General features: G+C 44.0%; 5 protein-coding genes and 2 long non-coding RNA genes across 9 annotated transcripts; 2 read left to right on the top strand and 5 right to left on the bottom strand.

Annotated features, from left to right (window-relative positions):
- Positions 1-3: 3 nt before the first annotated feature.
- On the top strand, positions 4-1,275 carry LOC136200383 (uncharacterized). The gene is made up of 2 exons (XM_065990768.1): positions 4-830; positions 902-1,275. The coding sequence occupies exons 1-2, from the start codon at positions 11-13 to the stop codon at positions 1,126-1,128; spliced, it is 1,047 nt and encodes a 348-aa protein (XP_065846840.1). The 5' UTR covers positions 4-10; the 3' UTR covers positions 1,129-1,275.
- Positions 1,138-2,742, bottom strand: LOC136200382 (serine/threonine-protein kinase Nek3-like). The gene is made up of 8 exons (XM_065990767.1): positions 2,489-2,742; positions 2,260-2,433; positions 2,016-2,196; positions 1,895-1,961; positions 1,765-1,843; positions 1,600-1,713; positions 1,422-1,545; positions 1,138-1,376 (listed from the first exon to the last, which is right to left on the bottom strand). Exons 1-8 carry the CDS (start codon positions 2,690-2,692, stop codon positions 1,315-1,317), a joined length of 1,005 nt encoding a protein of 334 aa, XP_065846839.1. The 5' UTR covers positions 2,693-2,742; the 3' UTR covers positions 1,138-1,314.
- LOC136200384 (uncharacterized) lies at positions 2,708-4,036 on the top strand. The gene is made up of 3 exons (XR_010673372.1): positions 2,708-2,862; positions 2,937-3,354; positions 3,412-4,036. It is a non-coding gene; the product is annotated as an uncharacterized lncRNA (long non-coding RNA).
- Positions 4,037-4,268: 232 nt separating this feature from the next.
- LOC136200133 (forkhead-associated domain-containing protein 1-like) lies at positions 4,269-6,522 on the bottom strand. Its single transcript, XM_065990475.1, has 11 exons — positions 6,492-6,522; positions 6,347-6,445; positions 6,260-6,300; positions 6,071-6,207; positions 5,773-6,005; positions 5,663-5,716; positions 5,533-5,617; positions 5,386-5,475; positions 5,267-5,335; positions 5,165-5,208; positions 4,269-5,114 (listed from the first exon to the last, which is right to left on the bottom strand). The coding sequence occupies exons 1-11, from the start codon at positions 6,518-6,520 to the stop codon at positions 5,018-5,020; spliced, it is 978 nt and encodes a 325-aa protein (XP_065846547.1). The 5' UTR covers positions 6,521-6,522; the 3' UTR covers positions 4,269-5,017.
- An 8-nt stretch (positions 6,523-6,530) lies between these two features.
- On the bottom strand, positions 6,531-10,942 carry LOC136200130 (putative helicase mov-10-B.1). Its single transcript, XM_065990473.1, has 16 exons — positions 10,889-10,942; positions 9,863-10,743; positions 9,756-9,814; positions 9,652-9,702; positions 9,560-9,607; positions 9,317-9,500; positions 9,004-9,256; positions 8,812-8,951; positions 8,585-8,761; positions 8,379-8,526; positions 8,159-8,320; positions 8,007-8,110; positions 7,346-7,952; positions 7,103-7,285; positions 6,955-7,043; positions 6,531-6,902 (listed from the first exon to the last, which is right to left on the bottom strand). The coding sequence occupies exons 2-16, from the start codon at positions 10,717-10,719 to the stop codon at positions 6,716-6,718; spliced, it is 3,249 nt and encodes a 1,082-aa protein (XP_065846545.1). The 5' UTR covers positions 10,720-10,743; positions 10,889-10,942; the 3' UTR covers positions 6,531-6,715.
- Positions 10,943-19,880: 8,938 nt separating this feature from the next.
- Positions 19,881-23,661, bottom strand: LOC136200132 (putative helicase mov-10-B.1). Its single transcript, XM_065990474.1, has 12 exons — positions 23,186-23,661; positions 22,653-23,132; positions 22,340-22,592; positions 22,146-22,285; positions 21,915-22,085; positions 21,711-21,858; positions 21,487-21,648; positions 21,334-21,437; positions 20,674-21,280; positions 20,439-20,621; positions 20,295-20,383; positions 19,881-20,242 (listed from the first exon to the last, which is right to left on the bottom strand). The coding sequence occupies exons 1-12, from the start codon at positions 23,599-23,601 to the stop codon at positions 20,056-20,058; spliced, it is 2,940 nt and encodes a 979-aa protein (XP_065846546.1). The 5' UTR covers positions 23,602-23,661; the 3' UTR covers positions 19,881-20,055.
- Positions 23,662-23,917: 256 nt separating this feature from the next.
- Positions 23,918-25,437, bottom strand: LOC136183706 (uncharacterized). Of its 3 annotated transcripts, none has more exons than XR_010669225.1 (6): positions 25,391-25,437; positions 25,237-25,344; positions 25,150-25,190; positions 24,963-25,087; positions 24,661-24,897; positions 23,918-24,611 (listed from the first exon to the last, which is right to left on the bottom strand). It is a non-coding gene; the product is annotated as an uncharacterized lncRNA (long non-coding RNA). The 3 variants fall into 3 exon arrangements; XR_010669224.1 differs by having other exon boundaries at positions 23,918-24,601; positions 25,391-25,436; XR_010669223.1 differs by having other exon boundaries at positions 23,918-24,897; positions 25,391-25,433.
- Between the last annotated feature and the right edge of the window lie 2 nt (positions 25,438-25,439).

Genomic DNA, 25,439 nt, shown 5'->3' with positions numbered 1-25,439 from the left:
ACCTAAAAAAATGGACGCAATCGGCTTGGACATGTACGGTTTGCACGAAGGTCGCGAGGAAATGGCACCGAACGACGAGCGAGAGCCGAGCGGACCGAAGCTAACGGAGCGCCTCAACAGCGCCGTCCAAACGTTTTTCTCCGACTCCACGCGATCGTCGCGCGATCGTCGCCGCAGCAACGAATATCGACGAACGTACGCTCGCGGCGTCGGCGCAAACGACTTTCATTTCTTCAATCCGGACGCATCGGGCTTCGTCGAAGAGGAGTCGAGCAGTAGCAGTAGCAACGATGTCAGTCGAGCGAGCACCGTGTCTACAAATGACAAAGAAAAATCAAATGATTTTGGAAATGTGGCCGAGGCGAGGAGTCGAGAAGTCGAAGAATCGTCTGTGGACACCCCCACTGGGGGCGATGATGAAACCGACGGTGGAACGTTTCCTACGAGCGTTGTGTTGGCATCGTCTTCTAGTTCTTCTGGAGCTGAAGAAGCTGACATGAACTTCTTTAGTGGACGAGAAGATGTCGTCCAGAACGAGACTTCGGATGAAATTTCGATTATGAAGCGAGTTGCTGTCATTGGTCGTGACTTCGACGAGCCGCTCAAAGTGGCCCGTTCGCTCCAGAAGGACTGTCGTCGGGAGGAAATCGAATTTGTATCCATGGTGATTCTGCGACATGAACTGCTAAGCACCGAGTGTCTTCGATACGTCGACGGGAAGAATTTCGACGTCATCGTTTTGTGCTACAATACGTCAGAGGCGCGGATTCTTCTCACCAGAGTCGACGGATTCTATAGAATACTGTTAGACTATGCGAAACATAGGACAGGTAAAAAGCAAACTTATAATTTTTTTAAACGTTGGGAAATAATTTCTTATCTGCTTTTCTCTCTCCCTAAGGTCTGGATAATCTGTTCTTTGTTCTGACGCGATGTCCCACTGGAGACGATTGCCTTATTGAGACAAGCATGCGCAAGAGAATCTACCAGCAAGAGCCAATGAGACCGTGCCTGGATGGAAATCAAGTCTATTCGTGGGACTGTGAACCTTCGTCGCGGCAGAAAGAAGACATCTATAGTCGAATTCTAAACAGTCAGAAACCGGAAGCGAGTTGCATTATTATTTAGCGTTAATTAGCCAAATACTTCAGAGGATTATTTTTTGACTCATCTCTAGAGGATCACTTCTAAGTCTTTTGCGTATAAACAAATTCAAGCAACTGCATTGATAATTAACGTTATATAAATATTGAACATCTGTACTCTCGAGAATAGGAACCAATTAATCAAGCTTGAGTGACGCGTTTTTACCCTCTACACTGATGACCCGTCCTGCGCCAGGCTGTGAGCAGGACTGATACTTTCATGCCATTTACCTGGAAGATAGGTTAGGAAAAGGATAAGGTTGAAGCAAAGCTTACTTTCGTCTGGAGTTTCCAGCGCTTCTCGTATTTCGGGGTCGGTCAGAATCGCTTCCAACGTGATTCGATCTTCAGGCTGAAATCTCAGCATCTGCGGCAATATCCGCCGAATTATTATGTATCCCTAAGGTTCAAAATTTGAACTGAATTAATTGCCTATTAAAAGTTTCTCGCTAACTGGCGGAATTTCTTCGTCGAATATCTGCTGTAATTCGGACTCTTTCGTTGCAGCACCGCTTGACGATTTATTGAGTGCGTCTGCTACTTCGAGACCTCTAGGCGATCCGCGTTCCTTCAGGAAGAATATGCACACGACGGCATCTAAAGACAGCATCGTACTTACAGTGAAAAAGACGCCTTTGCACGTCGCCATGTCCAAAAGAATGCAACCAATAGACCACACTTCAGACATAAAGTCATACCTAAGAGAAAATATTATGAGGAGCAGGCATTATATTTCCACTAATTCTTACCCTGTTTTGCTAGAAGTGCCTCTCATGTAAGCAAGAAAGACTTCAGGCGACATATACGGAGGAGTTCCTAACATTTTCAATAATTAATTAATGAATAACCTTTGTCTTTCGTTTTCTTTACCGCAAAACGACGTCGCGGCGTGATTCCGGTCGAGCTGCCGGGCCACGCCAAAATCGCACAATTTGATTCGCCTCTCTCGATCGAGAAGAATGTTCTCCGGCTTCAAGTCGCGATGCATCGTCTGCAGCTGATGACAGCTGTGCACCGCGCGACAGATCTGACAGAGCATCTGCAAAATCAACTAAAAAATATTAGAATACAGAAATTTAATTAATTAATTAATTAATTAATTTCTTCTGTTCACTGGTTCTGTGAGGAGGCCGTGTTTTCGATTTCGTCTGATCCACTGCTTCAAGTTGCCGCCGTCGCAGAATTCCATGATGATGTAGACGTGATTGAGAACGTCGTCTAAGATCGCTTCCTGAAATTGAACGATTTGAGGATGGTCGAATTTCTTCATTTCTTTTATCTCCGGTATCTGAACCGAATATGTTTTCTTCTTTTTTTTGGAACCTTCTAAACGCTGTCTCTACCTCGTCTAGATTTACTCCTCTCCTTACTTTGGCCACTTTTGCGCACCAAAGCGAATTCGTCGCTTTTTCGCGCACCTCGTACGCCGATCCAAAAGCTCCTTGACCTATCTTACGCACTATTCTGTACTTTGACGTAAATCGGAGCGAGAGCTGGCTGACGGGCACGTCCTCAGCGATTTCGCCTGTGGAAAATCGCCCACCCATTTCGTTAGCGCGCTCGATCTCTACAGTGTCGCCGAGCTGTGTCGCCGTGTCCAGTGTCCAGTGCCGTGTCCAGTGCCGTGTCCAGTGCCGTGTCCGCCCCACAAGCTCCCCACAACCTAGCATTTCTTGGCAAACGTTAACTCATCTGATTCTAAATGAGTCTCTAAATGGTCGTTTCTTTGAACTCTTTTTATGGAGAGGATCTAGTCTCCGTCTCCTTCCTCATCCCATGGTCTTATTATAGGGCTCTGTGAATAACCACTTGGTGACATATCCGTATAGCTGCAGGGAAGGGGAGAAAGGACGCGAGGGAAGGCGTAGGAGGCAATGAATAGGATTAGTCTGGACACCCTTCGCTGGGAGAGGAAGGGCAGAGCCTCCAGACTACAATAAGATATGACTGAAGCGGAATAGGAAAGGCCTCAGACAAGGGATATATGGGAGAGGAAATAGCGGCTGTTGGTTACTACGAAAGCAGGGTTTGTCTTACCTCGTAGTCGCTTACCTCAGCAATGTGCGTCCTCTCACCTCACGCTATATATACGGCTGGCCTTATTCCAGTTGGTCATATTTTAGCCTAACTGTTCGAGCGATACCTTTCAAGTCGATGATGAGCATCGTCCACATTCTCCTTGCTGTCGCTGCTGTTGCTGCTGTCAAAGGTACCTAAAACAGCAAACGTGACGTCTGCATATAGCTACCTTTATTTCTGTTTTTAGGAACAGTTATTGATGAGAAGAAAGTAGACTACCAGATGACGGATACCTCTTTGAACAAAGCCATAACAATCAATACCTTGACAACTCTAAAAGAGCTTGGCTTCAATGTGACCGTCATTAGTGCCGCTTATCTTAGAAACGACGGCACCCAAGAGACAATCAAGAAACTCATCTACGAGAAAGAAAGCACTCATAGATCATTCATAAGTGATCTGACGTCTGTTCAAGAAAATGTGCCCGAGCTCATAAGCAAAGAAGAGGTGACGCGGATGAAGGATAAGAGACGACTGAATCCAATTTCTTTTACCGACGAAAACGCAGCTTCGGAACCGACGAGCGTCATTCTTAGAATCGAAGTTGATCTTGACCCTTCTCTCGATCTGGCATTCGCTTTTCTCAGTCCAAGCAGCAGACACAGGCGTGGGCGGGTTATCGATTTTCTGGATAAAATCAGACGAACACTCGTCGTTGTCCGAGAAGCCTGGGAGCGCATAAGAGGAATTTGGCGCGGCCAAAAGGGAAGTCAAAGAAGAGGGTAAATCAAACACTGATTTTTTCTACTCGTACAGTATGCATGCATGTATGTACGTCTGTAGTATGTCATATGCAGATCTGTGAATTACAATTGCGCAAAGTCTGCATTGTGTAATTCAATGAACCCTCCTTCATTAAATTCCTTGTTTGGCTCAAATAGGTAATAGGTCTTGTTTGGCTCAAATAGGTAATAGGTCTTAGCTATTTATATTCTATGACATCCGCCTGCCTAGGGAGCCCACGCACATTCCTGGTCACTGACACGTCACGAAAACGCACAAACACATTCACGTGAAATGCTAACGAGAACACGCCTACATGGGTGGGGCTTCAAAAAACGACCGTTTATTTTTCCAAGAAGGTGCAAGACTAAGCGGGAAGAGCGTCAAAAAGACCAGAAAAAAGAACGAAGCGTACTTGAAAAACGACAGCGAGCAAAGAGCAACTGAAATAGAGTTCGCCAAAGAAGCGCGGAAGCTTAAATCAGTCTGAGTCAGAATCCAATGCGGCCTCAAAGAGAGCATTGCCGACTCTGGCGAGAGCCTGAGCTTGGGCCGATGGGCGCTCAACAACTTCAATCTGCTGGCGTCTATGCATAATCATTCTTTCGCCTCCTCCCTCCGTTCGCATACGCACTGCCTGGACGTGGTGTCTTTCAACCACTTGCTGGACTCGCGGCATTTCCTTCGCTTGTTCCACCATGGCCATGCCCACTATGGCGGCTGCCAGTTGTACTTCATCGGGGCCAGATGTGGCGACCTGACGATTGCGCGACATCACGACTCGACTCGATATGCAAAAGTGTTCCTGGAATCAGCGACAAAAGCACGTGAGTCTCGGCCGCGTGACTTTCCCTCGCGGTAGCAGATTCGATCAACATGACAAACGCTTGTCCCATCACTGGCAAGTGAGTCCGTGCCAAGGAGCGTTCGACGAAAGAAATATTAAATAACGCAGAGAACCAACAGCTTCAGGCTTGACGAGTCCACTTAGCGAAGGTATGAGGAAAGCGGCCAGTAGGAAGAACGACGATTAATTTCGCGTCTTGTGCCCAAGGTAATATTGTTCTACACTAACTATGGTGAATCGCTTCCTCTTCTTCTTGAAACTGCCGAACAGTGTGAGGTTGCAAGATAAATGACGCTGCATTGTAAATCTGAGGATCAATTCTAAACAATGACTTGAACCTGAGCCAGTATCGCATAGATAATTGCTTTACCTTTCCTTGGCCTCCAAAATGGGTGACAAGACTTCTACTGCCATCTTTTAGGCAATCAATACTACTACTACAAAATAAACTAAGACCACTAAATGAGAGCACCTTATTGATTTCTCTTTGAAGACGCCTGAGTCTGATCTCGAACAGAAATATGGAGAACTGCACAAGATCCTAGAAAGAAAACGTAAACACGCATTTATTAGCACATAAACCCCTTGAACCTCAACGCCACTGTAAGTCAATACAGAAGGAGATGCCGGCTCCAAGTGTTGTAAAGATCGGAATTTAGAAGGCTGATCAGCAAGAGAAAACTAAATGTGAGACAGCTCATCGCAACCAAATAATCAGGAATCTTGCTGTCTTCGTACTGTCTGTTCTAGTTGACTGATGAATGGCTGAGATGCATCCTCGTCACGTGAACCAGCAAACTCTTCATCGAGCTGACCGGTAAGCCTATTAATCGTCATAAGATCAAAAATTGTATAAATATTTGCTCGCCTTCGATTGACAGAAATGGCCTTTCGATACTTGCCAGGCATCTTCATGTCTTTCCTACAAAACGTTTGAACCAGATGAAATAGAGCAAGAATGGCAAGCCCCAAATTCACCCTATATGAATCAGCAAATCTGCGTCCTCCTCCTGCTTCACAACAGTTTTTTCTCTATCATGCTGTGCTGTGGTTCCTTCCGCCTCGGTGGACGTCGTCAGAACAGCGGGACACGACTTCTTAGGCTTTATCGCTTTCTTCGTTTGCAGTTGCAAGGACGCTCGGTGCCTTTCTGCTTTCTTCACTACTGCCTTCTTTTCTGGCAGGTAAGCGTCCTTCAGACGTTTCTTTTGCTGAGAAAATAAAGTGTGAGACAATCTGCCACTCGTAACTCGGCTGACTCGTCGTGTTATTTCACCTCTGTGATCCGTACGGTGCGAGCTTCCTTCGCTTTCGCTAGAATTCGATCTAGATCGGCCAATTGCTTTTGTTCCTCTTCTCTCTCTCCTTTCGATTCGCTTCCATGTGACAATTCGTCGGCGGGAAACTTCGCGTCTTTAGAAAAGAATGAGAAGAAAAGTGGGATCCCTTTCGGGGGGCCCCAAACCTTTGTCGTCATCATGAGCCGCCGTAGGACGCTTTTCAGACCTTCGAGAACGAAATCATCTATTACTTTTCACGGAAAGAACCCCACCATCCACTGAAGAGCGCTTCGGCAGCGGCACTAGCACGCTCCGAAGCCTGTTTTGACGCGACGCACTCCTCCTGCAACTCGTGAAGCCGATGAACTAGCCTACAACAATTCCTGCCACGATGTAGTCAAGAGGTGAACGGCGTACCTAGCAAGGCCTTCTGTTTCCAAATCCATGAAAGTCGTGGTCCGGGAACGTCTTATTTATGTAAAGGCGCGCAGAGGCTGGCGCGCAGCTGGATATACATACAGTAGCCACATACATTTTGAACGTCGTACAAACAGGCTAAGAAAAAAATAACACGCAATTATCATGATGCAGCGCAGCCACAGACAAGCCCATGCACAAAAAAGCAAGATACAGCAGATACCTTATATTCTGTCACTTCTCCACGGAAGATCAATTTGCTTACTGAACTCCGAGCCTTTGTCCTCATTTCCAGCCCCTTGGGCAACGACATCGCTGTCATCGTCGCTTTCGGGACACTCAAAGTCGGGAGAAGGACGGAAGTCAGTGTTGCCACAAAAACCTCCTCTCTCAAACACGTGCGTCATAAACCTAAAAAATTGTATCAAAAATTTTACTTTTAATTATTAAAGAGTGCCTTTACCTGTTCCAGGAATTGTCGAACTTCAGCAAGAACGGATTGCCAACGACGATGAGCAGAGCCTTGGCTCGAGTAATTGCAACATTGAATCTCTAAGTAATATCATATAAAATGCATTTGGGGGGATAAGACGTGGAAAATTTTGGGTTACCTTGGGACTTTTCACAAAACCCAGTTTATAGTAGGCGTCGTCAGCGAGATATTGTTTGTCGCTTCTTACCGTCGAAATAATTATAACAAGCCTCTCCTGGCCCTGAAATTCTTCAACTGTTCCAACTTTAATTTCATCTCGCACTCTGAGCTTTTTTTGAATTTCAATTCTTGTTTCCTGAACCTAGAAAGCCATTATTTACTGGTACGGTATGTCCCGAATTTTGTACGTGCAAAAGCTTGCCTGTTTTCTGTAAGGAGAAATAATTCCAATGTCCTCTGCCCTTACACCGATTCCTTTGGTGTCATTCAGAAGGCGATCGACCCACTCGACGATTTTTATAATCTCAGCAGGATTATAAAAAGAAGGACTGTCGGCTTTCCTCGTGTCTTTTCCGATTGCGTCATCAAAGACAACAGGAAAATCTGCTTTAGGTAAGTGTTTCCATTTGCAAAAGCAGGATCGAAGTCTTTCGTCTGCTCTATACTTCAGCTCGTTGTTGTAAAACAGCTCGTTGGAAACCGTAATGATGTCAGGATGCGATCTGTAGTTGTTGATAAGCATTGTCACGAGTCGATCATTGTAATGAGGACTTTTTTCTTTTCGGATGTAAGGAAGAGATCTCGTAGTCATGAGACGTTCCAACAGTGACACCTGCAAGCCATACGTCGTCGCAATAGCTGATCTGAGTATAGGCCCGAGTTGCTTAGGATCGCCAGCTAAGACAAGCTGACTGCTGTCGTTCAGTAGACCTGATAAAGGTATCAAAGTCTCTGGTTCGGTTGCATAGCCGGCCTCGTCAATGAAGATGTGGGAGAAAAATGTTTTTCCAATTTTTGCAGAGACTAATCTACTCATTGATTATATTTAATAATCTGAGGCACAAAAATTTTCTCTTCCTAACCTGCCAGCTGTGACTAGGGTAGTGATAATAACCCTGTAGCCACTCAGTTCTTGTTTGTCAGGAAATTTGAAATATTTTGTGCGGTAGTCATAACAAGATACTTCCTTGAATAGATCTCGTTGATTTGTAAAACGTGTTTTAGCTCAACTTACCATAACCTTTTTAGAAATTCTGAATGTGCTCCTTCCTTCAGCGTTCATGCGAAACACTTGTCGGACGTCAACGTGATTCAAAACGTTTTCACAGATAAGATCAACTGCACTGATTGACGGTGAACAGACCAAGACTCTGACGTCAGGACTTTTTTGTAAAACCTGCGCACCAGGCAGTATTATAGAACTAGATGCATTAATTCAATAAATTGCTCATAACCTGCTTGATAGCTTCCACAGCAGTTTTTGTTTTTCCTGTACCCGGATGGCCAAAAATGATATACGGAGCCGGTCCTGACGTTCCACTGACGATGTTTTCAACTGCTTTTCTTTGTTCTGCATTGGACTCCAAGTCTTTGTCATAAAATCTGACATTGGCAATATCTTTATGTGCATAGAATGTACTATATAAACTAATCCTCTTACCGTTCTATGCTTTGTACCTTGCGAGACTTTAAAACAGCTATATGTTGCGGAAAAAGCACGGTCGGAATGATGTGCTTGGAATTGCAGACAGCGCTGTGCATTATTCTCATTGGAACTCGATGAAACGAGAAAGTAATATAAAATATTTTTTCCGAATGGAACTCCTTATCTTGAAAGCTAAACTTGTGGTAGTCAAATTAAATAACAAAAAGTTTTATTCCTTTCACCTGCTGTGAAATTTCAGTTTTACTTGCTCAACTTCCACGTGGTAAACGTACCCAACGTATTTTCTCCCCGATCCTTCAATGATGACAGTAACGTGATCGCCTCTCACTAATGAAGGTCGATTTTCTGCAAGACCCTTGACCTTTTAAACAAAAAAGTCTGAGAGACATCAAAAGTAATTTGAAAAATTCAACCTCTAGTTTGAAAAATCCTCCAAAATCTAATTCCATTCTCTCCTTCCTGTCGTATTTTTTGATGTCAATATGCATCTGCCGTTCTTCAGCCCAGAGCAGACATTGTAGTTTTTCTTCGTAGTTACCTGCACCTAGCGTTTTGCAAAGCAGTTTCCCAAATTCTTGAGTTGCTCGGCCATGGACAATACGTTCATGAAAACGTTTTGGAATTTTAAACTCTCCCAAATAATCCAAAGGAAGGGCATGGTTGGGTCTAATAAAAAGTACAATCATACAACAAAAAGTCTCCAAGAGCACCAAGAAATTAGATCACCTTGGTGGCTTGACGCCAAGAACTGTTTCAAATCGACTGCGCCCAATAGGAAGAGCCTCGGACTGCAAGAGGAAGTCGTGAACAGGCTTCGCTTCTGCTTCCAGTTGACCGCGCTTGGATTCCTTCATCGTCTTTTCAAAATAGCGGTCGCGAGTCGGCTTAGTTTGTTTTCCAAAATACAATTCTAGCGTACGAAACCAAACGGTTGATTAGAGAGATTCAGAGCATCATTATCTGTCTTACCGCTCACAGTCCTATCCTCTTCAAAAGAAGGCAGACTGAGAGTTTCGTCTAAAGAGACGGATAAGCAAAAAAACCTAAATGACTGTCTTTACCATGGTTGGGCTTTGGCTCAGATGCGTTCAAAGATTTCAAAGAGCTGTATGCTGCAAGCAAATCTGCAAGCGTATATACACAATATATATGCTGCTCAACTTACATTTCCTGGGAATTAATGGATCATTGGCACAAGTCTTCAGAATGCGCTTAGGCGCATCTCTGCAAGAACTGTCTTAGTAAGTAGAATTTTTATCTCGTATCTCTCACTCGCAGGAAGGACGCTTGTCTACTTCTCGTGTCGAGTCGTATAAATGGCCAAGGAAAATTTCAATTAGTCCGTCAATCATTACAATGACTTTATCATCAACGGTGCAAAGAAAATCAAGGTTGCTAGGAGCGTCTAGAGCTGCCATGAAGCAAATAAATCCCCTGCCCGGTACAGTTACAGTTATTGACAAAATGTACGATCCGTCAGAAACAAAAATTTCGACCTGGTCTTCACGGATGTCCATTACTCTTGCTAGTTCCCGGATAATGCGCTGGCAATGGGGCTCAAATACCTGGCGATTTCTTATGTTGGGAAAGACTATCTTGAAAACCACCGTCTTTGTGATAGCAAAATCAGAATCCGATTTGCACACTTTCTTAGGATAAGTTTCATCAACTCTAACTCGTTTGTGACGCACTTCTGAAAACGCCTTTTTTATTGCGCTCCGAAAACTGTGCCTGTGCTTTTTATACACGTGTTCATACTTTTTCAGCACGGAAACAGTTAAGATGGTCTGTACATCTTGGTCGGAGTCAGAGTCAGAGTCAGAGTCAGACTCACTCCTTGAAGAAGCTTGACCTTCAGTAAGCTCGCGGTGTAACTCTTTTGCTCCTTCTACTTCAGGAAGAATGGCAAGAAACGCGTCGAATTTGGTACCAATTTTGAGGCCGATGAGCAATGATCTGGCTGCTTCCTTTGAGCTAGATGATCTCAGCTTTTCATACTGGCAAAAAGTCAACACATTTTTAGCAAACAGGATGTCCAAAATTGTTCCATCTTCTATCATTTCGGCTGTATGAGAAACTGCGACGTGGAATTTTGGCCTCAACCGTTTCTCCCACTGTGACGACGCCATCGCTCGCACTGAACTGTGCCGGATCTAACATATAGGCCTAAGTGCTATACTGATGATGGAACGAGTGCTTGGTTACGGTACAAGGAAGGTACACAAGTGCACTTTTGCCCATAAGGGACCCGCGTCACCAATCGTTGCCAGACAAAAGCCTACGGTACTAAGTGCTAACCTTTCTGCGCAAAGGGTGAGCGGAGAAACAATCCTAAAAGCAAAAGACCCCGACGTCTGCAGATCACGTGACTCGAAGACCAAATTAGATACGGATAAACACTGTCACTTGAAAGTTGAAAATAATTCTGGGATTCGTACAGACAATGTCAGTAGCCAAATTTGGTAAATGTGCTTGGCTGAAAGAAGAGCGTTGAACTATGGTGTGAAAAAGCGTCAAAAACAGCTGACTCAGTGAGCCAAAAGGCTCACATAGTTTAAAAGATTGACGGGAAATTTCTTAGATCAGAGCGTTTATGTGACATAAACGCTCTGATCTTGCCTTTACTTGAAATTTCCCGTCAATCTTTTAAACTGCTATTTGGTATCGTGAACGTAAAAAGAGAGTGGGTAGCCAGTAGGCAGGAAACTAAGGAAAGATGATGACAATTTTCCCTTCACTCGTCTTGCGACTGATATTGTTTCTCTGACTACAGTAACTACGGTGGATAGATTCTTCTTGACACTGCCACTAGATACTAAATAGGAGCGCCACGTTATCCGGGCTCTACGATTTACGACCGCGAAAAACACGGGTGGATCAATAAACTCGTATGGCAAGAGACAAACCACCACAGCAATTTTACGGACAATGCGGATCAAAGTCAAACACAGTTTCGTCATTGTACCCTACAATTTTTTCTGACGGTTTGGGATTTCGCTGATTTAGAAAGCGAATCTGACGTTGATTTGGCTCTACTGGTTTATCACCAGTCCATTTTCCCTGTTCCCCATCTGCCACTTTATCATGCTTGCGCACTTCAATCGTTGACACCGGCATCCAACAGATATAATTTTCGAACGGTGTCCAATACCAGCAGTTCCTTGACGGCCTATATTTGTACCAGATTGGAGTAGCAGTAGCATCTTTCTCCGTTGGACTATCATATTTCGCAACGTACTGGTACACACCTTTAGAGTCGGGTTCGCCAAGTTGATACGGTACAGAAGCTGGCTCTTGCAAAAGAATTCTCATCACTTCCGCCAGAGTTTCTGAAAGAAGAGACGACAAGGTCTTCAAGGTGTGGGCTTTGCCAGAGAGCCAAGCAGGATAGAGGGGTTGGTCAAATATAAATTCTGACAACTTTCCAGCTGCTTCCTGGAGTGAAGATATCAAGCCAGACCGTTGGCTAGACGTTAGCCCGCGGTGTTTCGCTAAAAAACCCAAAAGGCGAGCCACTACAGCTACCTCAAGGGCACTCCTACTGTTGAGTCGGCTTTGAAGGAGCTCCAAAGCATCGTCTTCAACAGAGCGTATGTTCTTCACTTCGAAGAAAATCACTCTAGCTGTAAATCTATTATACCGCAGACTTCCTAAGATCACCTCCACAGACTGTCGGGTTAGGCAGTCAAGAGAAGCTAACGCTGCCAGAGCACCTTGACATGCAACAAATCCGTGCGTTTTCGGCTCCAAAATAGAGCGAAGGATAGAAGCTAATTCGGGGCGCTTGTCTGCAATATTACATAACGCAGCCGGAGTCCGTCGAGCCAATGCCCCCAGACAAATCATCAAATCACCGATATCGGAATTTCCGATAACCTCATTAAGCCCCAAAGCGTTGAAAGTCGTTTTACTTCCAGCTGAATAACAGATGCATTGTACAATAACGTCTAAGACTTGCGGATTAACGTCTTTTGCGGTTTTTAATAAATGACCAACTGGATCCATGGCCTTTTCGTCTGGAATCCAATTAAGTCTAAGAACTTCAGATAGCATAAATTTTATAGCCTGCACTGATAAAGAAATTCCGGAGTCTTTCTTGTCCTTGTCTTCGGCAAGTTTTGTAAAGTTGCGTATAAATCGTTTCACCGCCCAAGTTTGCGATTCAGTAGAAATTGTGCCATTGTGGATTACAAAGAGCGCTTCCCGAAAGAAGCGCATGACTGTAGGGAAGTACTTTTCGCATATCTGCCTACAAATCAAGCTACTATCTATTTGAAATTCTTCACCAACGCCTTTTTCAGCTTCTTGAAGCAAATTCGCTCCGTTGCAACCACAAAACCTCATTTGTGAACTTGTTGGATCAAATTCAGTTGCGTCAGGGTCGAGAAAAAGAAAGAAAACAGCACTTTCCAAGTGTTTCAAACACTCGTCAGGAAGTGTACGGTTGACGTCTCCGTCTAGATGGCATAAACTACAGAGCGACGACATCAAGCACTTTCGAACAGACGGCTGCGTACCTGTGCAGATATATTCAATCATTCTGCTTCCTACCAGCTCGTCTGCGGCACCAATGTACTCAAGCAGACGTAAGGTATGCTCCTCTTCCGGTGCCAACAAGAGAGTTTCAAAAAAGCCTAGATCATTATGCCAAATCCATCGCAGTAACCAGCTCGAGGAGACGCTTTGAAGAAATTCCTGTTTTTCAAATGCCGTGTAGTAAGGACGCCAACTACGAAGGCAAAGCTTTTCAGCGCGATGCCGATAGATGTCCAGTTCGCTGTGGAGCAAGTTTGAAACATATCCTTTAACAGTTGAATTTAGACCATGAACCTCCGCCCAGATCAATGCAGAAAAGGCGCAGATATCTTGATCAAGTTTGTCACAACACAGCCAGGTGAAAAACAGTTCTACAGCGCAAACTGATGCCGGACGAAGAAAAGAAAGAATGTCAATTATTTGGTTTCTTTCAATAGCTTGGAAGAGCAAACTTTCCAGACACAGAGCACTGGACACAGTCAAGTCTAAACATCCCTGCTCTGTTAAATGATAAAGCCTTCGTAAAGCCGCCTCCTTTAAGTCGTTCTTTTTCCTCCCGCTCTCCGCCACAACTGCCCAGATAAACTTTTCTTTACGCAACTCTAAGCAGCTGTTACTAAAAACTAAAGCATCCCGCACTCGAAAAGCAAGAACTAGAATGGCATAGCATTCAGGTTTGATGGTTTTAGCGGAGATCTTATGAAGTAGTTGCATTCCTGCTGGATGTAGCAATTCGGTGGAAAGTAAAAGCTTTTTAAATTTTGTAGGCAAGACGTTGTAAAAATCAGTTAAAAGAGAACATGTGCTCTCCGCTTTGCGCCAATTTTTCACAAATAGATAAATCTCTTGCAGAGCTACGGCTGAGACTTCGTTATCCTTTGATGAAAAATGCTGCTCTAAACAGCTAACGGCTTCAGTTAGAAACGCTAACCTGTTGTTAGGTTGCTCAGCGGCAGCTAATCTGACATAGCATCTAGCTCTGTCGGTAAGGTCATGAACGGTGAAAGCAAACTGTTTGCACCGTTCCAAAGCAACGTTTCTATTTTTAGTGCAAACGTAAGGCTGAACCCAGAATAGCAGCTGAAATGATTCAAGCTTATTGCATAGTCCTTCAGCATGAGAAACGAGACGATTGAACATTTGTTCTTCTTCGTTGGGAAAGAATGTCATAATTGCAATTAGGGCCTGTCCCCAAAAGAAATCGCGGTCACTTGTCTCGCAAATGATGCTTCTTAGATCGTCTCTAGCTGAGCGCAGTTTTGTCCAGTTATTGTAGCGTAAGTTCCTTGCATTTAGTGAAAAATGAAACAGTTTCCAGAGAGTTTGCAGTTTTGGGTCAGGTGCCAAAGGCTTCAAAAGGTAAAGGAGTTCTTTCCAATATGAAGAAGCTACTTGAATTCCTCGAAGGATTTTAAGAAGATCCAGCGTGAACACATCTGAAAGCACTGTACCACTGGAAGACGCATTACAAACATGCTGCATCTCTAAAACTGGCACCGTTTTCTTCCTTCCCCACCAGTGAAGAGAACAGGTCTTCGAAAGGTTCAAAATGACGATGGATAAGTCTACTTTGTCTGAGTCAGTATTCACTGGAAACAACTTTTCAAAGACGTCGAACGAGTAGACGTAACCGTCTTCCTCCTCAATTTCTGACAGTATGCAAGCCAGTATTTCTGCGGCTAAATATAAACGCACCGGCTTTTGGTTGCTAGCGCGATTATACATTTGAACAAACAAATCAGGATCTGGGCGGCCTCCAAATTCAAGAAAAGCTTCAAAGAAAGTATGTAGTAAGGTGTTACCAGTTGGTGAGTCTAGCACCGGTTGAAAATACTTAGTGAGCTGCAACCAAGCGCGAGATGCAGGATCTGCAACGGCTTTCAGAGTTTCGCTTAGAGCTGAATGTATGGCTGTGAAATTAGCGGAATCCAAACAACTTTCCGATAGCAGATCTTCCACGTTGCCCAGAGCACAGCATATCAATGCAGCATCATGCACCTCGTTTAGGTTTTTGCTATTCAAAGTTTCTTTAGCCGCACTGAGCAAAGAACAAGTGTAACATTTTTCTCCTTGGCTTTCAGACAATTGCAATGCAGCAATCAGCTGTTTATCAAAAAATGACGATGGCCTGTACATGCATTCAAGACGAAAGGAAGGCTGAATGATTTTCAAAGCACTTAACGGCATCTTTCCTGAAAATGTCTTATTTTCTTCATACACTTGACGTGCTACAGTTTCATTCTCCTCAAAAGCAAAATGCAGATCTTTCAGTTGCTTCTGTTCAAAAGAGGACAAATGCTTGTACAGCTGTACCTTTTGAAAGGCTCGTACTTTGCTAGGATAGCCAACAAGAGGAACGCCTCCGAATAAAGCAACGAAGACGCTAGTTAGTGAAGTGTCTTGCCTAAGGCGGACCAACATCTTACAGTTATCTGCTTGCAAAAACTGCTTTACAGCAGAATCTGCAAAAGCAGGAGTAACGAGCAGCTCACAAGAATTCATTCTTGACAAGCGCAACCTATCCTCGCACTGCATAACGTCCTTCTTGCAACGAACACTGTCTTTCAAAAGATCAAGACGACTTTCTGCCATTTTCTGCCCTTCTTCTGTTCGTCTAAATACTAACTCTAGATCTTCTAGCATAGTTTCAATCGCTTGTCTTTGATTCTCTTTTTCGCATTGCCTTAGCTGCTTCGTAACGTCAAAAAGCCCTAGTCGTTCACTGTCGTCTAACAAGGTGCAGTTCTCTTGTAACGTTAGAGCAAAGCATTGGTCAATTCGCTTCGTAAAGTCGCAAAATTCTGTCAACTGAGACCAACAACTTGGCCTATCGTGGGTGCAACATATTGTGACAAAATGTGCGTTCCACGTATCAAAAATTTGAGATATTAGATTTGCAGGCTTAGATGAGAGCAACATTTCAAACCTCCGAAGTTTATTGATGAAAGACAGACGTCGTATTGCCAGCGGAAACACAAACCTCAACTTTTGAAAAAGCTTGAGAATAGCTTGTCTAACAAATCTATTACTATTAGGAGACTCCTTATCGTCGTCAAGAAGAGCTCCGAAGTTTTCCGTCAGCGTCAATCTTTCTATTACTGAGCTCTCTTCAAGTTCTAATAACAGAAGAGGTGGAGGACTAAAGCAGCCAAACAGAGAGGCCAGAGTAACAGAAATCTCACGTGGATCTTCCTTGCACAGTAACGACATATAAAGAAAATTGTAAAGGTGAGAGGCTGCAGTCACGGCCGCAAAAACAATGCACTTCATCCACCAGAAGGAAAGTAGAGTGTCAATAGTAAAATCGTCTTCATAATTCTCTAGGAAGAAGTAAGGCCATTCAAAATCTTTCAACAGACTTTGCAAGTTTTTCCTAGTACGTTCAATCTCCTTGAGGGTCTTCCGCTCACTGTTGTGAGCTATGCTGTAATTCAGTCTTTCCTCGCCAAATTCCCCACCAATGAACACTCCTGGATGAAGGTAAACTTGCAGTAGAGTGTCTTGGCGGGGAGAAGATGCACGACGAAGTGTTCCGTGAATGGGCCATTTAAAATCAGAGTGATCCTTATGTAAATTAACAGAAAGTTCTTTACGAGAACCAATATCAAGTAGTTCAAGGCGTTCCAACAGCACAGCTGCCGTACAACTGTCCTGACACGAACCAGCCCTGACGATGGATTTAAGGACAGATGCAAGCACTTCTCTAAGACTGCTAATATTTGTCGTTTGCTTCAAAGCACACAGAAGCTGTCTGCAGACGAAGCCCGACGGTCTAGAGGCATTTTTTGCATAAAACGTTACCAATTGCCTCTGCAACTTTTCAACCGTTTTTTCGCTCAAACATTCATCTTCAAATTCATTCAAAGAGTGGACAACAAGTAAAGTCGTTCGCGGCAATACGTCTTCCTCCGTGGAACACTCAATAAGCCTAGATATAAGAGAATTGAAGTGGTTTGGGTGCCAGTGAATGCTGGCGTAGCCCAAACCAAGCGCAATAGGCTCTTTCCATCTCGGATCAAAGCTAAGCTTTTGAATTGCCTTTAGAGTCTTTTCAGGCTCCTCAATCCTTACCAGTTCTCTGCCAGCAAGAAATTCTTCAAAAGACAAATGAATGAAACCGTAACACTCATTAGCTTTTTCTGCAAGAAGACCAACGCTCTCGTGCAGCCTTTGAAAAAGAACAGAGGCGACTTCTTCATAATTTTTTTCTGTCTCGCCCGCAGCTCTCACTGCGTCACAATAATATAATTTCAAATGCTTCAGCAACTTTTCCTTTGAAAGGTAGCCAGTGCGACTTTCTCCGTGAAAATAGTAACCGATCCGCATAAGTGATTCCATTAGCGCACTCTCATTTATAATACAGTTACCAGTTTCTCGGTTGGATTTGGTCTCTCGCCACTTGTCTGCCATAAAGTTTATAGCAGCGTCATAGACTCGCGTTCTCTTTCGCGGAAGGTTCTTTGATTTTTTGTAAATAACGGCCAAGACGGTCAGAAGAAGAGGGTTCGAGGCCAACTGATACAGTGTCGGATGCGTGGAAGAAAAGAGAGCTTGTTGCAAACCTGCAGATGCCTCTTTTGCCCGTCGCAATCCTTCTTCCTTGTCTAGGCTGCCAGGAACGTGATCAGCAAACGATGCCAGCATCCAGCTGTCACAGAAATGTGAAACAGCGATTCTGTTCATCTTCTGAACTACTCCACGAGCAACGCCAGCTTTTTGTATTGAAGAAGCGCGATAGCCTGCTATGCGGCTAGTAACAACAATCTGATTACGCGTAGATGGCTTTCGTGATTGGTTCGCGTTGCCATCAGACAAAACGTGATTGGTCATGAAGTCTTCCACCGCTTGCAGCACTGCCTGACGAGACGTTGTTACTTCATCAAGTCCGTCAAGTACGACAACTACACGATTGCTCTCCAACTCTACTCTAATTATTTTATTAAGATCCGGTCCAAAGACGACGAGATTGTCCTTTTCAACGTTACCATGATGCTTACTGCCCAAAAAATCTGCAAGCTCGTGATTAGATCTAGGCTGCTTTTTGCTTTGCTCTGACAAATACTGAGCAAAATCAGCTACGCGAACGAATACCGGAAGACGAATTGGACCTAAGTCAAAAGTTTCTTCAGAGATGCTTAGTTCAGTGTTAACTTCGCTCAAAGGCACTTCAACGGACGTACTCTTGGATTGGCCGCTCAACTTTCCAAAAAAGGCTCTGGCTAATTTCAGAGTCAGCCATCGTACCATGGTTGTCTTCCCACTGCCAGGGTCTCCTAGAATAACTAACGCAGGATTGTCTCTAAAGACGACGCCAAAGGGAATATTTGTTTGAGAATCTTGTTCTTCGTCAACTTCTTGGTCAAGCAGTGAATTAGCGCTAAGAGGCAATTCGCCGAGATACTTTTGCGACAGTGAGAGCTGTTCTTCCGCAGAAAGTTGGTCCCACTCTTTGTTGTGTAGCTTTATACCAGCACTCGCGTAATATTTTTTTATCTCAGTGTCTACCTGCTGATTAGAGTGACGGATTTGGTATTCTGTGCACTCTGAGTCTATTTTAAGCGATACATAGACTTTTTCCAATCTCAGAAGTTGCCTATCTCCTCCAGCCTTCGTTCCAAGCACGTTGACGAATGTGTTCTCTTCAATAAGATGGCTCAAATAGGCACAAAGCAATCTATGCCTATAACTACTGTCGGCTTCTCTGCAAGGAATAGATGATGGCTGAACTACCAAGACATGAGCTAGATTATTTTCCGCCAAAATCCTTCGTAGTTCATCAACGGTGGCGTCTTCTTCTTTTTCTTCCCACGCTGTGATAATCGCAGCAGCCTGTTCTCCAGCTTGCGAACGAAAATCTTCCTTGAAAGTTAATAGGGCATGGTGCGAAATACCAAGAGCATTCGCCAGATCATCAACTTGGTAGCAAAATTCAGCATTAACCGCTGCAATACCTTTCAGCTGCTGAATACTTCTCGTTCTGTCATCATCAACTTTAGCATTGCCAACCTCCTCTCTCTTTGGTACATGAACGTCGCTCTCTTCATCAATTGCTGAAAAGAAATAGATCAGCTTCGTATAGACGTCAGGTCCGTCTCACCTCCAACAGCTTCACTACATCGAGCAACGACTGCTGCTTCTCTAAGGTCGGCGTATGACGCACTAGAACCACGCGAGTCTCTCCAATTCGAAAGAAACTCAAACGTTTGCCTTTTCGTGTCATCGGAGCAGTTGTGCTTTATTGTTTGAATGTCGCGCTCTGATACGTTAAGCAGCCGCGCAATAGAAGCCCGCCTTTGAGGTGGAATGAACTTTGACACTTTTCTCAAAACTCGTTCCGTCATCCTACTGAACAGTACGTGATAAAGCGTGGGCGCGTCCGAGGTCTCAAAAGCGGCACTGTGTAGTACTACAGTACCGTTCGGAGTTGCCAATAGCAGAATTTAGTTTTAGCAATTGTGCTAGCACCACAAAACCAAAATTTCCGGGAACAAGAGTTGTGGCCTTCGCGTCACGGTATTCCCTTTCCGGATGCACCGCACTAATACTGTACAGTAGGTACTTACATTTTGACCTTTGCAGTGAAGATTTTGACACCCAGCAGGCTCTTTTCGGTGAGATTGCTGACAGAGAAGGAAGTTTCGATTTAGCTAGCGCACGTGCAGCAGCGGCACTCCCAGCTCATACCGAACAAAATGGGAAGATGCAGAGAAAAGAAGGTTGCTACTACCGGTACTTCTTCAACCAAGCTTGAGAATGCCAGGAAAAGACGTGTGTAAGTGCAAGCTAGATGCCTACTGACAGAAGAAAGCTACGTAGACAAACCGTGGTCGTACAGTACTTACAAACAGGCTGACAAAAATGAGCAAACACGCAATTATCAGGATGCAGCTACAGACAAGCCCATGCACACGCAAGATACAGTAGATAGGTTATATTCTGTCACTTCTCCACGGATGATCAATTTGCTTACTGAACTCCGAGCCTTTGTCCTCATTTCCCGCCCCTTGGGCAACGACATCGCTGTGATCGTCGCTTTCGGGACACTCAAAGTCTGGAGAAGGAAGGAAGTCAGTGTTGCCACGAAAACCTCCTCTCTCAAACACGTGCGTCATAAACCTAAAAAATTGTGTCAAAAATTTTACTTTTAATTATTAAAGAGTGCCTTTACCTGTTCCAGGAATTGTCAAACTTCAGCAAGAACGGATTGCCAACGACGATGAGTAGCGCCTTGGCTCGAGTAATTGCAACATTGAATCTCTAAGTAACATCATATAAAATGCATTTAGGATAAGACGTGGAAATTTTGGGTTACCTTAGGACTTTTCACAAAGCCGAGTTTATAGTAGGCGTCGTCAGCGAGATATTGTTCGTCGCTTCTTACCGTCGAAATAATTATAACAAGCCTCTCCTGGCCCTGAAATTCTTCAACTGTTCCAACTTTAATTTCATCTCGTACTCTGAGCTCTTTTCGAATTGCAATTCTTGTTTCCTGAACCTAGAAAGCCATTTACTGGTATGTCACGAATTTTGTACGTGAGAAAGCTTGCCTGTTTTCTGTAAGGAGAAATAATTCCAATGTCCTCTGCCCTTACACCGATTCCTTTGGTGTCATTCAGAAGGCGATCGACCCACTCGACAATTTTTATGATCTCAGCTGGATTATAAAAGGAAGGGCTGTCGGGTTTCCTTGTGTCTTTTCCGATTACGTCATCAAAGACAACAGGAAAGTCTGCTTTAGGTAAGTGTTCCCATTTGCAAAAGCAGGATCGAAGTCCTGCGTCCGCTCTATACTTCAGCTCGTTGTTGTAAAACAGCTCGTTGGAAACCGTAATGATGTCGGGATGCGATCTGTAGTTGTTGATAAGCATTGTCACGAGTCGATCATTGTAATGAGGACTTTTTTCTTTTCGGATGTAAGGAAGAGACTTCGTAGTCATGAGACGTTCCAACAGTGACACCTGCAAGCCATACGTCGTGGCAATAGCTGATCTGAGTATAGGCCCGAGTTGCTTAGGATCGCCAGCTAAGACAAGCTGACTGCTGTCGTTAAGTAGACCTGATAAAGGTATCAAAGTCTCTGGTTCCGTTGCATAGCCGGCCTCGTCAATGAAGATGTGCGAGAAAAATGTTTCTCCAATTTTTGCAGAGACTAACCTACATTCATCATATTTAATAATCTAAGGCACAACTATTTCTCCCGTCCAAACCTGCCAGCTGTGACTAGGGTAGTGACAATAACTCTGTAGCGACTAAGTTCTTGTTTGTCAGGAAATTTGAAAGATTTTGTGCGGTAGTCATAACAAGACACTTCCTTGATTAGAGTGTGTTGATTTGAAAAAACGCATAGAAGCTCAACTTACCATAATTTGTTTAGCAATTCTGAATTCGTTCCTTCCTTCAGCGTTCATACGAAACACGTGTCGGACGTCAATGTGTTTCAAGACGTTTTCACAGATGAGATCAGCTGCACTGTTTGATGGCGCACATGCTAAGACTCTGACGTTAGGACTTTTTTGTAAAACCTGTGCACCAGCCCGTATGTTAGAACTAGTTGCATCGCACCAATAAATTGCTCATAATTAACCTGCTTGATAGCTTCCACGGTAGTTTTGGTTTTTCCTGTACCCGGAGGACCAAAAATGATATACGGAGCCGATCCTGACGTTCCACTGACAATGTTCTCGACTGCTTTTCTCTGTTCTGCGTTGGACTCTAAGTCCTTGTCATAAAACCTGGTATTATCAATACGTTTATACCGCAGAAAGTGTACTATAGAAACCGATCTTACCGTTCTATGCTTTGTACCTGAAACGACTTCATAACGGCTTTGGGGAAGAGCACGGTCGGAATCATGTGGCTAGAATTGCAGACAGCTTCGTGCATCACTCTCATTGGAACACGATGAAACGCGAAAGTAATATAAAATCTTTTTCCAGCAAGGAACTCTTTATCTTGAAAGCTAAATAAAAATAAGAAAACTAAAGTAGTCAAATTAGCAATAGGTTTTCATTCATTCTACCTGTAGTGAAATTTCAGTTTCACTTGCTCCAGTTCCACGTGATGAACGTACCCAACGTATCTTCTCTGCGATTCTTCAACGATGACAGTAATGCGATCACCTCTCACTAGTGACGGACGATTTTCTGCAAGACCCTTGACCTAACACAAGTTTAAAACGTCTTAAAGGCATCAAAAGTAATATAAAAGTTCAACCTCTAGCTTGAAAAGTCCTCCGAAATCTAATTCCATTCTCTCCTTTCTGTCGTATTTTTTTATGTCAATATGCATCTGTCGTTCTTCGGCCCAGAGCAGAGATTGCAGTTTTTCCTCGTAGTTACCCTCACCTAGTGCTTTGCAAAGCAATTTCTCAAATTCTTTAGTTGGTCGGCCATGGGCGATATGTTCATGAAAATTTTTTGGAATTTTGTAATCTCCCAAATTACCCGATCGAAGAGCATGGTAGGGTCTAATAAAAAACCATACAACAAAAAATTCTGCAAGAGCGCCAAGGAATTAATTAGATCACCTTGGTGGCTTAACACCATGAACTGTTTCGAATTGACCCCGAGGTCGTCGAAGTCGGGGTTTGGAAGAAACTACTTGTGGAGGATTCATTTCAGAACGTGAAACGCTCCCCCTTGCGTAGCAGTGCATATCAAACTTTTTTCCAGACTGGCTGTCACGTAACTCAAAGAAGATCTGCGTTGCGTGCATGCTGACGCTCTTGGGAGAAAATATCAACAGCACCGAGTACTCTTCCTCAGGCTCAATTTCTACACTGCCTTCATCTGTTCCAATTTTCAACTCGTCTTCAAGAGCAAACGTTCCGCTTGCGTTGGTGGTGATACAGTTCATTAGCTTAACTGTATATTCTTTTGATTTATTCAGAATGCGGATTACGGCTTCCTTTTTGCTAGAAGTAGAGACTTTTCCGAAGTCGATGTGTCCCAAATGACTGCAGTCAAAAGACAGTTCAACATCAAACTTTGTTAGGCCCATTGCTTTTCTAGAATATTTGCAAAGAATTAAAAGTGAAGTTTGCAGATTTGCACATCATACCGTAAGATTGTGCTATTGCTTTGGCCTCGGAGAAAGTTTATCAACGTTCTGTAGGTGCCAGAAGTAGTAGATTCAAAGAACTTTTCTCTTTCTTCCAAGTACAGATGAACAAGTTCTTGATCTGTCATGCTAGGAGGCCAAGGACAAATTTCGAAGGATTTGAACTTCCTGTGCTTAAGGCCGCCCACAAATTGCACCATGACGGTGATGTACTTCTCAAACTTCATTCCTGGTTCCAAATCAGGGTTAGAGCGAAATTTCTCGAATAGTTCCTTCAGGTCGGCACGCGGGACAATGCGCCCTAGAGGAAGAGCCTCAGACTGCAAAAGGAAGTCGTGAAAAAGCTTCGCTTCTGCTTCCAGTTGATCGCGCTTAGATTCCCTCATCATTTGATAATAGCGGTCACGAGACGCCATGGTTCGCTCTGTGTAATACAGTTCTCGAGTACGAAACCGGCTGATGGAGCTTCTTCCAAACCTTGACCTTTATACCTACCTACTCAATGCATATATTATCCCTGCTCAATGACGCCAGGGATTTCCCCATGTCCCCCGATTCGGTTTAAGCTAACCACATCTATGAGCTAACTTAGCTTATAAGAACCGAATCGGGGAACATGGGGAAATCCCTGGCGTCATTCAGCTGGGATAATATATGCATTGAGTATACACGGAGTCGACACGTACCGCAAACACGGCACTGAAAGACGGCAGCAAAATTTTGAATGCTATTATAAATCCGTAAATACAACTAAGCTTACAACAAATACATAATGAACTCCTGCTGTTTTATTACAGTCTGCTCTAAAATAATTTTTAATTTTCAAAACCGATCTAGCAAGAAGTAATGCTGATGCAATAGAGAAGTGCAAGGAGGCCGGAAAAATAGCGTGATGATCCTTCAAACAAAAATTCGAAGATTGCTCAAACGCAGCTCATTTACCAGTTGATCCTTTCAGAAGGCCTTGAAAGTACCTATAGCGTGGTTTAGCTAGCTTTTGAACGAGTTTTCCGGTTACGTTCGAATCACGTGATTCGTGGTTCGTGGAATGACTACGACGTCTTCTCAGTCTGCTATGGCCAGCGAATCTAAGTCTCCAGAATCAGTTCGGGAGAAATTATTGGCACTAATAAAAAACACGAACACGAGACATAAGACGGGTCTTGGGCTCATGAGGAGATCCGATGCAGCTGCAGCCTTCAAGTTATTGGACAACGTAGAGGCCATTTCCAAAACAGATGGCATTCGCAAGGCCGAAGATGAGCTTTGCGAAATTAAATCAGCATTTCGCAAAATGGAGTCTGATTTTGTAAATTGATTGCCACGCAATATCGATATTGTATTGGACAAATATTCGCTCTCCTTCGATTGACAGAAATGGCCTTTCGATACTTGCCAGGCATCTTCATGTCTTTCCTACAAAACGCTTCAAGCAGATCAAACAGAGCAAGAACGGCAAGCTCCCCCCGATTCACCCTATATGGATCAGAAAATCCGCGCCCTCCTCCTGTTTCACAACAGTTTCTCTATCCTGCTGTGCTGTGGGTCCCTTCCGCCTCAGTGGACTTCGTCAGAACAGCGGGACACGACTTCTTAGGCTATATCGCTTTCTTCGTTTGCAGCTGCAAGGAGGCTCGGTGCCTTTCTGCTTCAAGTTTCTTCGCCACTGACTTCTTTTCTGGCAGAAAAGCGTCCTTCAGACGTCTCTTTTGCTAACAAAATAAAATGTGAGACAATCTGCCACTCGTAATTCGGCTGACTCGTCGTGTTATATCACCTCTGTGATCCATACGGTGCGAGCTTCCTTCGCCTTTTAAATCTGCCAATTGCTTTTTTGTTCCTCTTCTCTCTCCCCTTTCGATTCGCTTCCATGTGACAATTCGTCGGCGGGAAACTTCGCATCTTTAGATAGAAAAGAATGAGATATTTGAAGAAAAGTGGGATCCTTTTCGGGGGCCCCAAACCTTTATCGTCATCATGAGCCGCCGTAGGACGCTTTTCAGACCTTCGAGAACAAAGTCATCTACTAATTTTCACGGAAAGAACCCTACCATGCACTGAAGCTGAAGAGCGCTTCGGCAGCGGCACTAGCACGCTCCGAAGCCTGTTTCGACGCGACTCACTCTCCTGTAACTCGTGGAGCCGATGAACTAACTAGCCTACAGCAATTCCTGCCACGATACAGTCGAGAGGTGAACGGCGTACCTAGCAAGGCCTTCTGAACGTCGTGGTCCGGGAACTTGTTGAGACAAAT

Source organism: Oscarella lobularis, chromosome 2, assembly GCF_947507565.1.
Source record: "Oscarella lobularis chromosome 2, ooOscLobu1.1, whole genome shotgun sequence".
NCBI lineage: Eukaryota > Metazoa > Porifera > Homoscleromorpha > Homosclerophorida > Oscarellidae > Oscarella > Oscarella lobularis.
The sequence above is the reverse complement of the archived record's forward strand: the minus strand, read 5'-3'. Positions and strand labels throughout refer to the sequence as shown.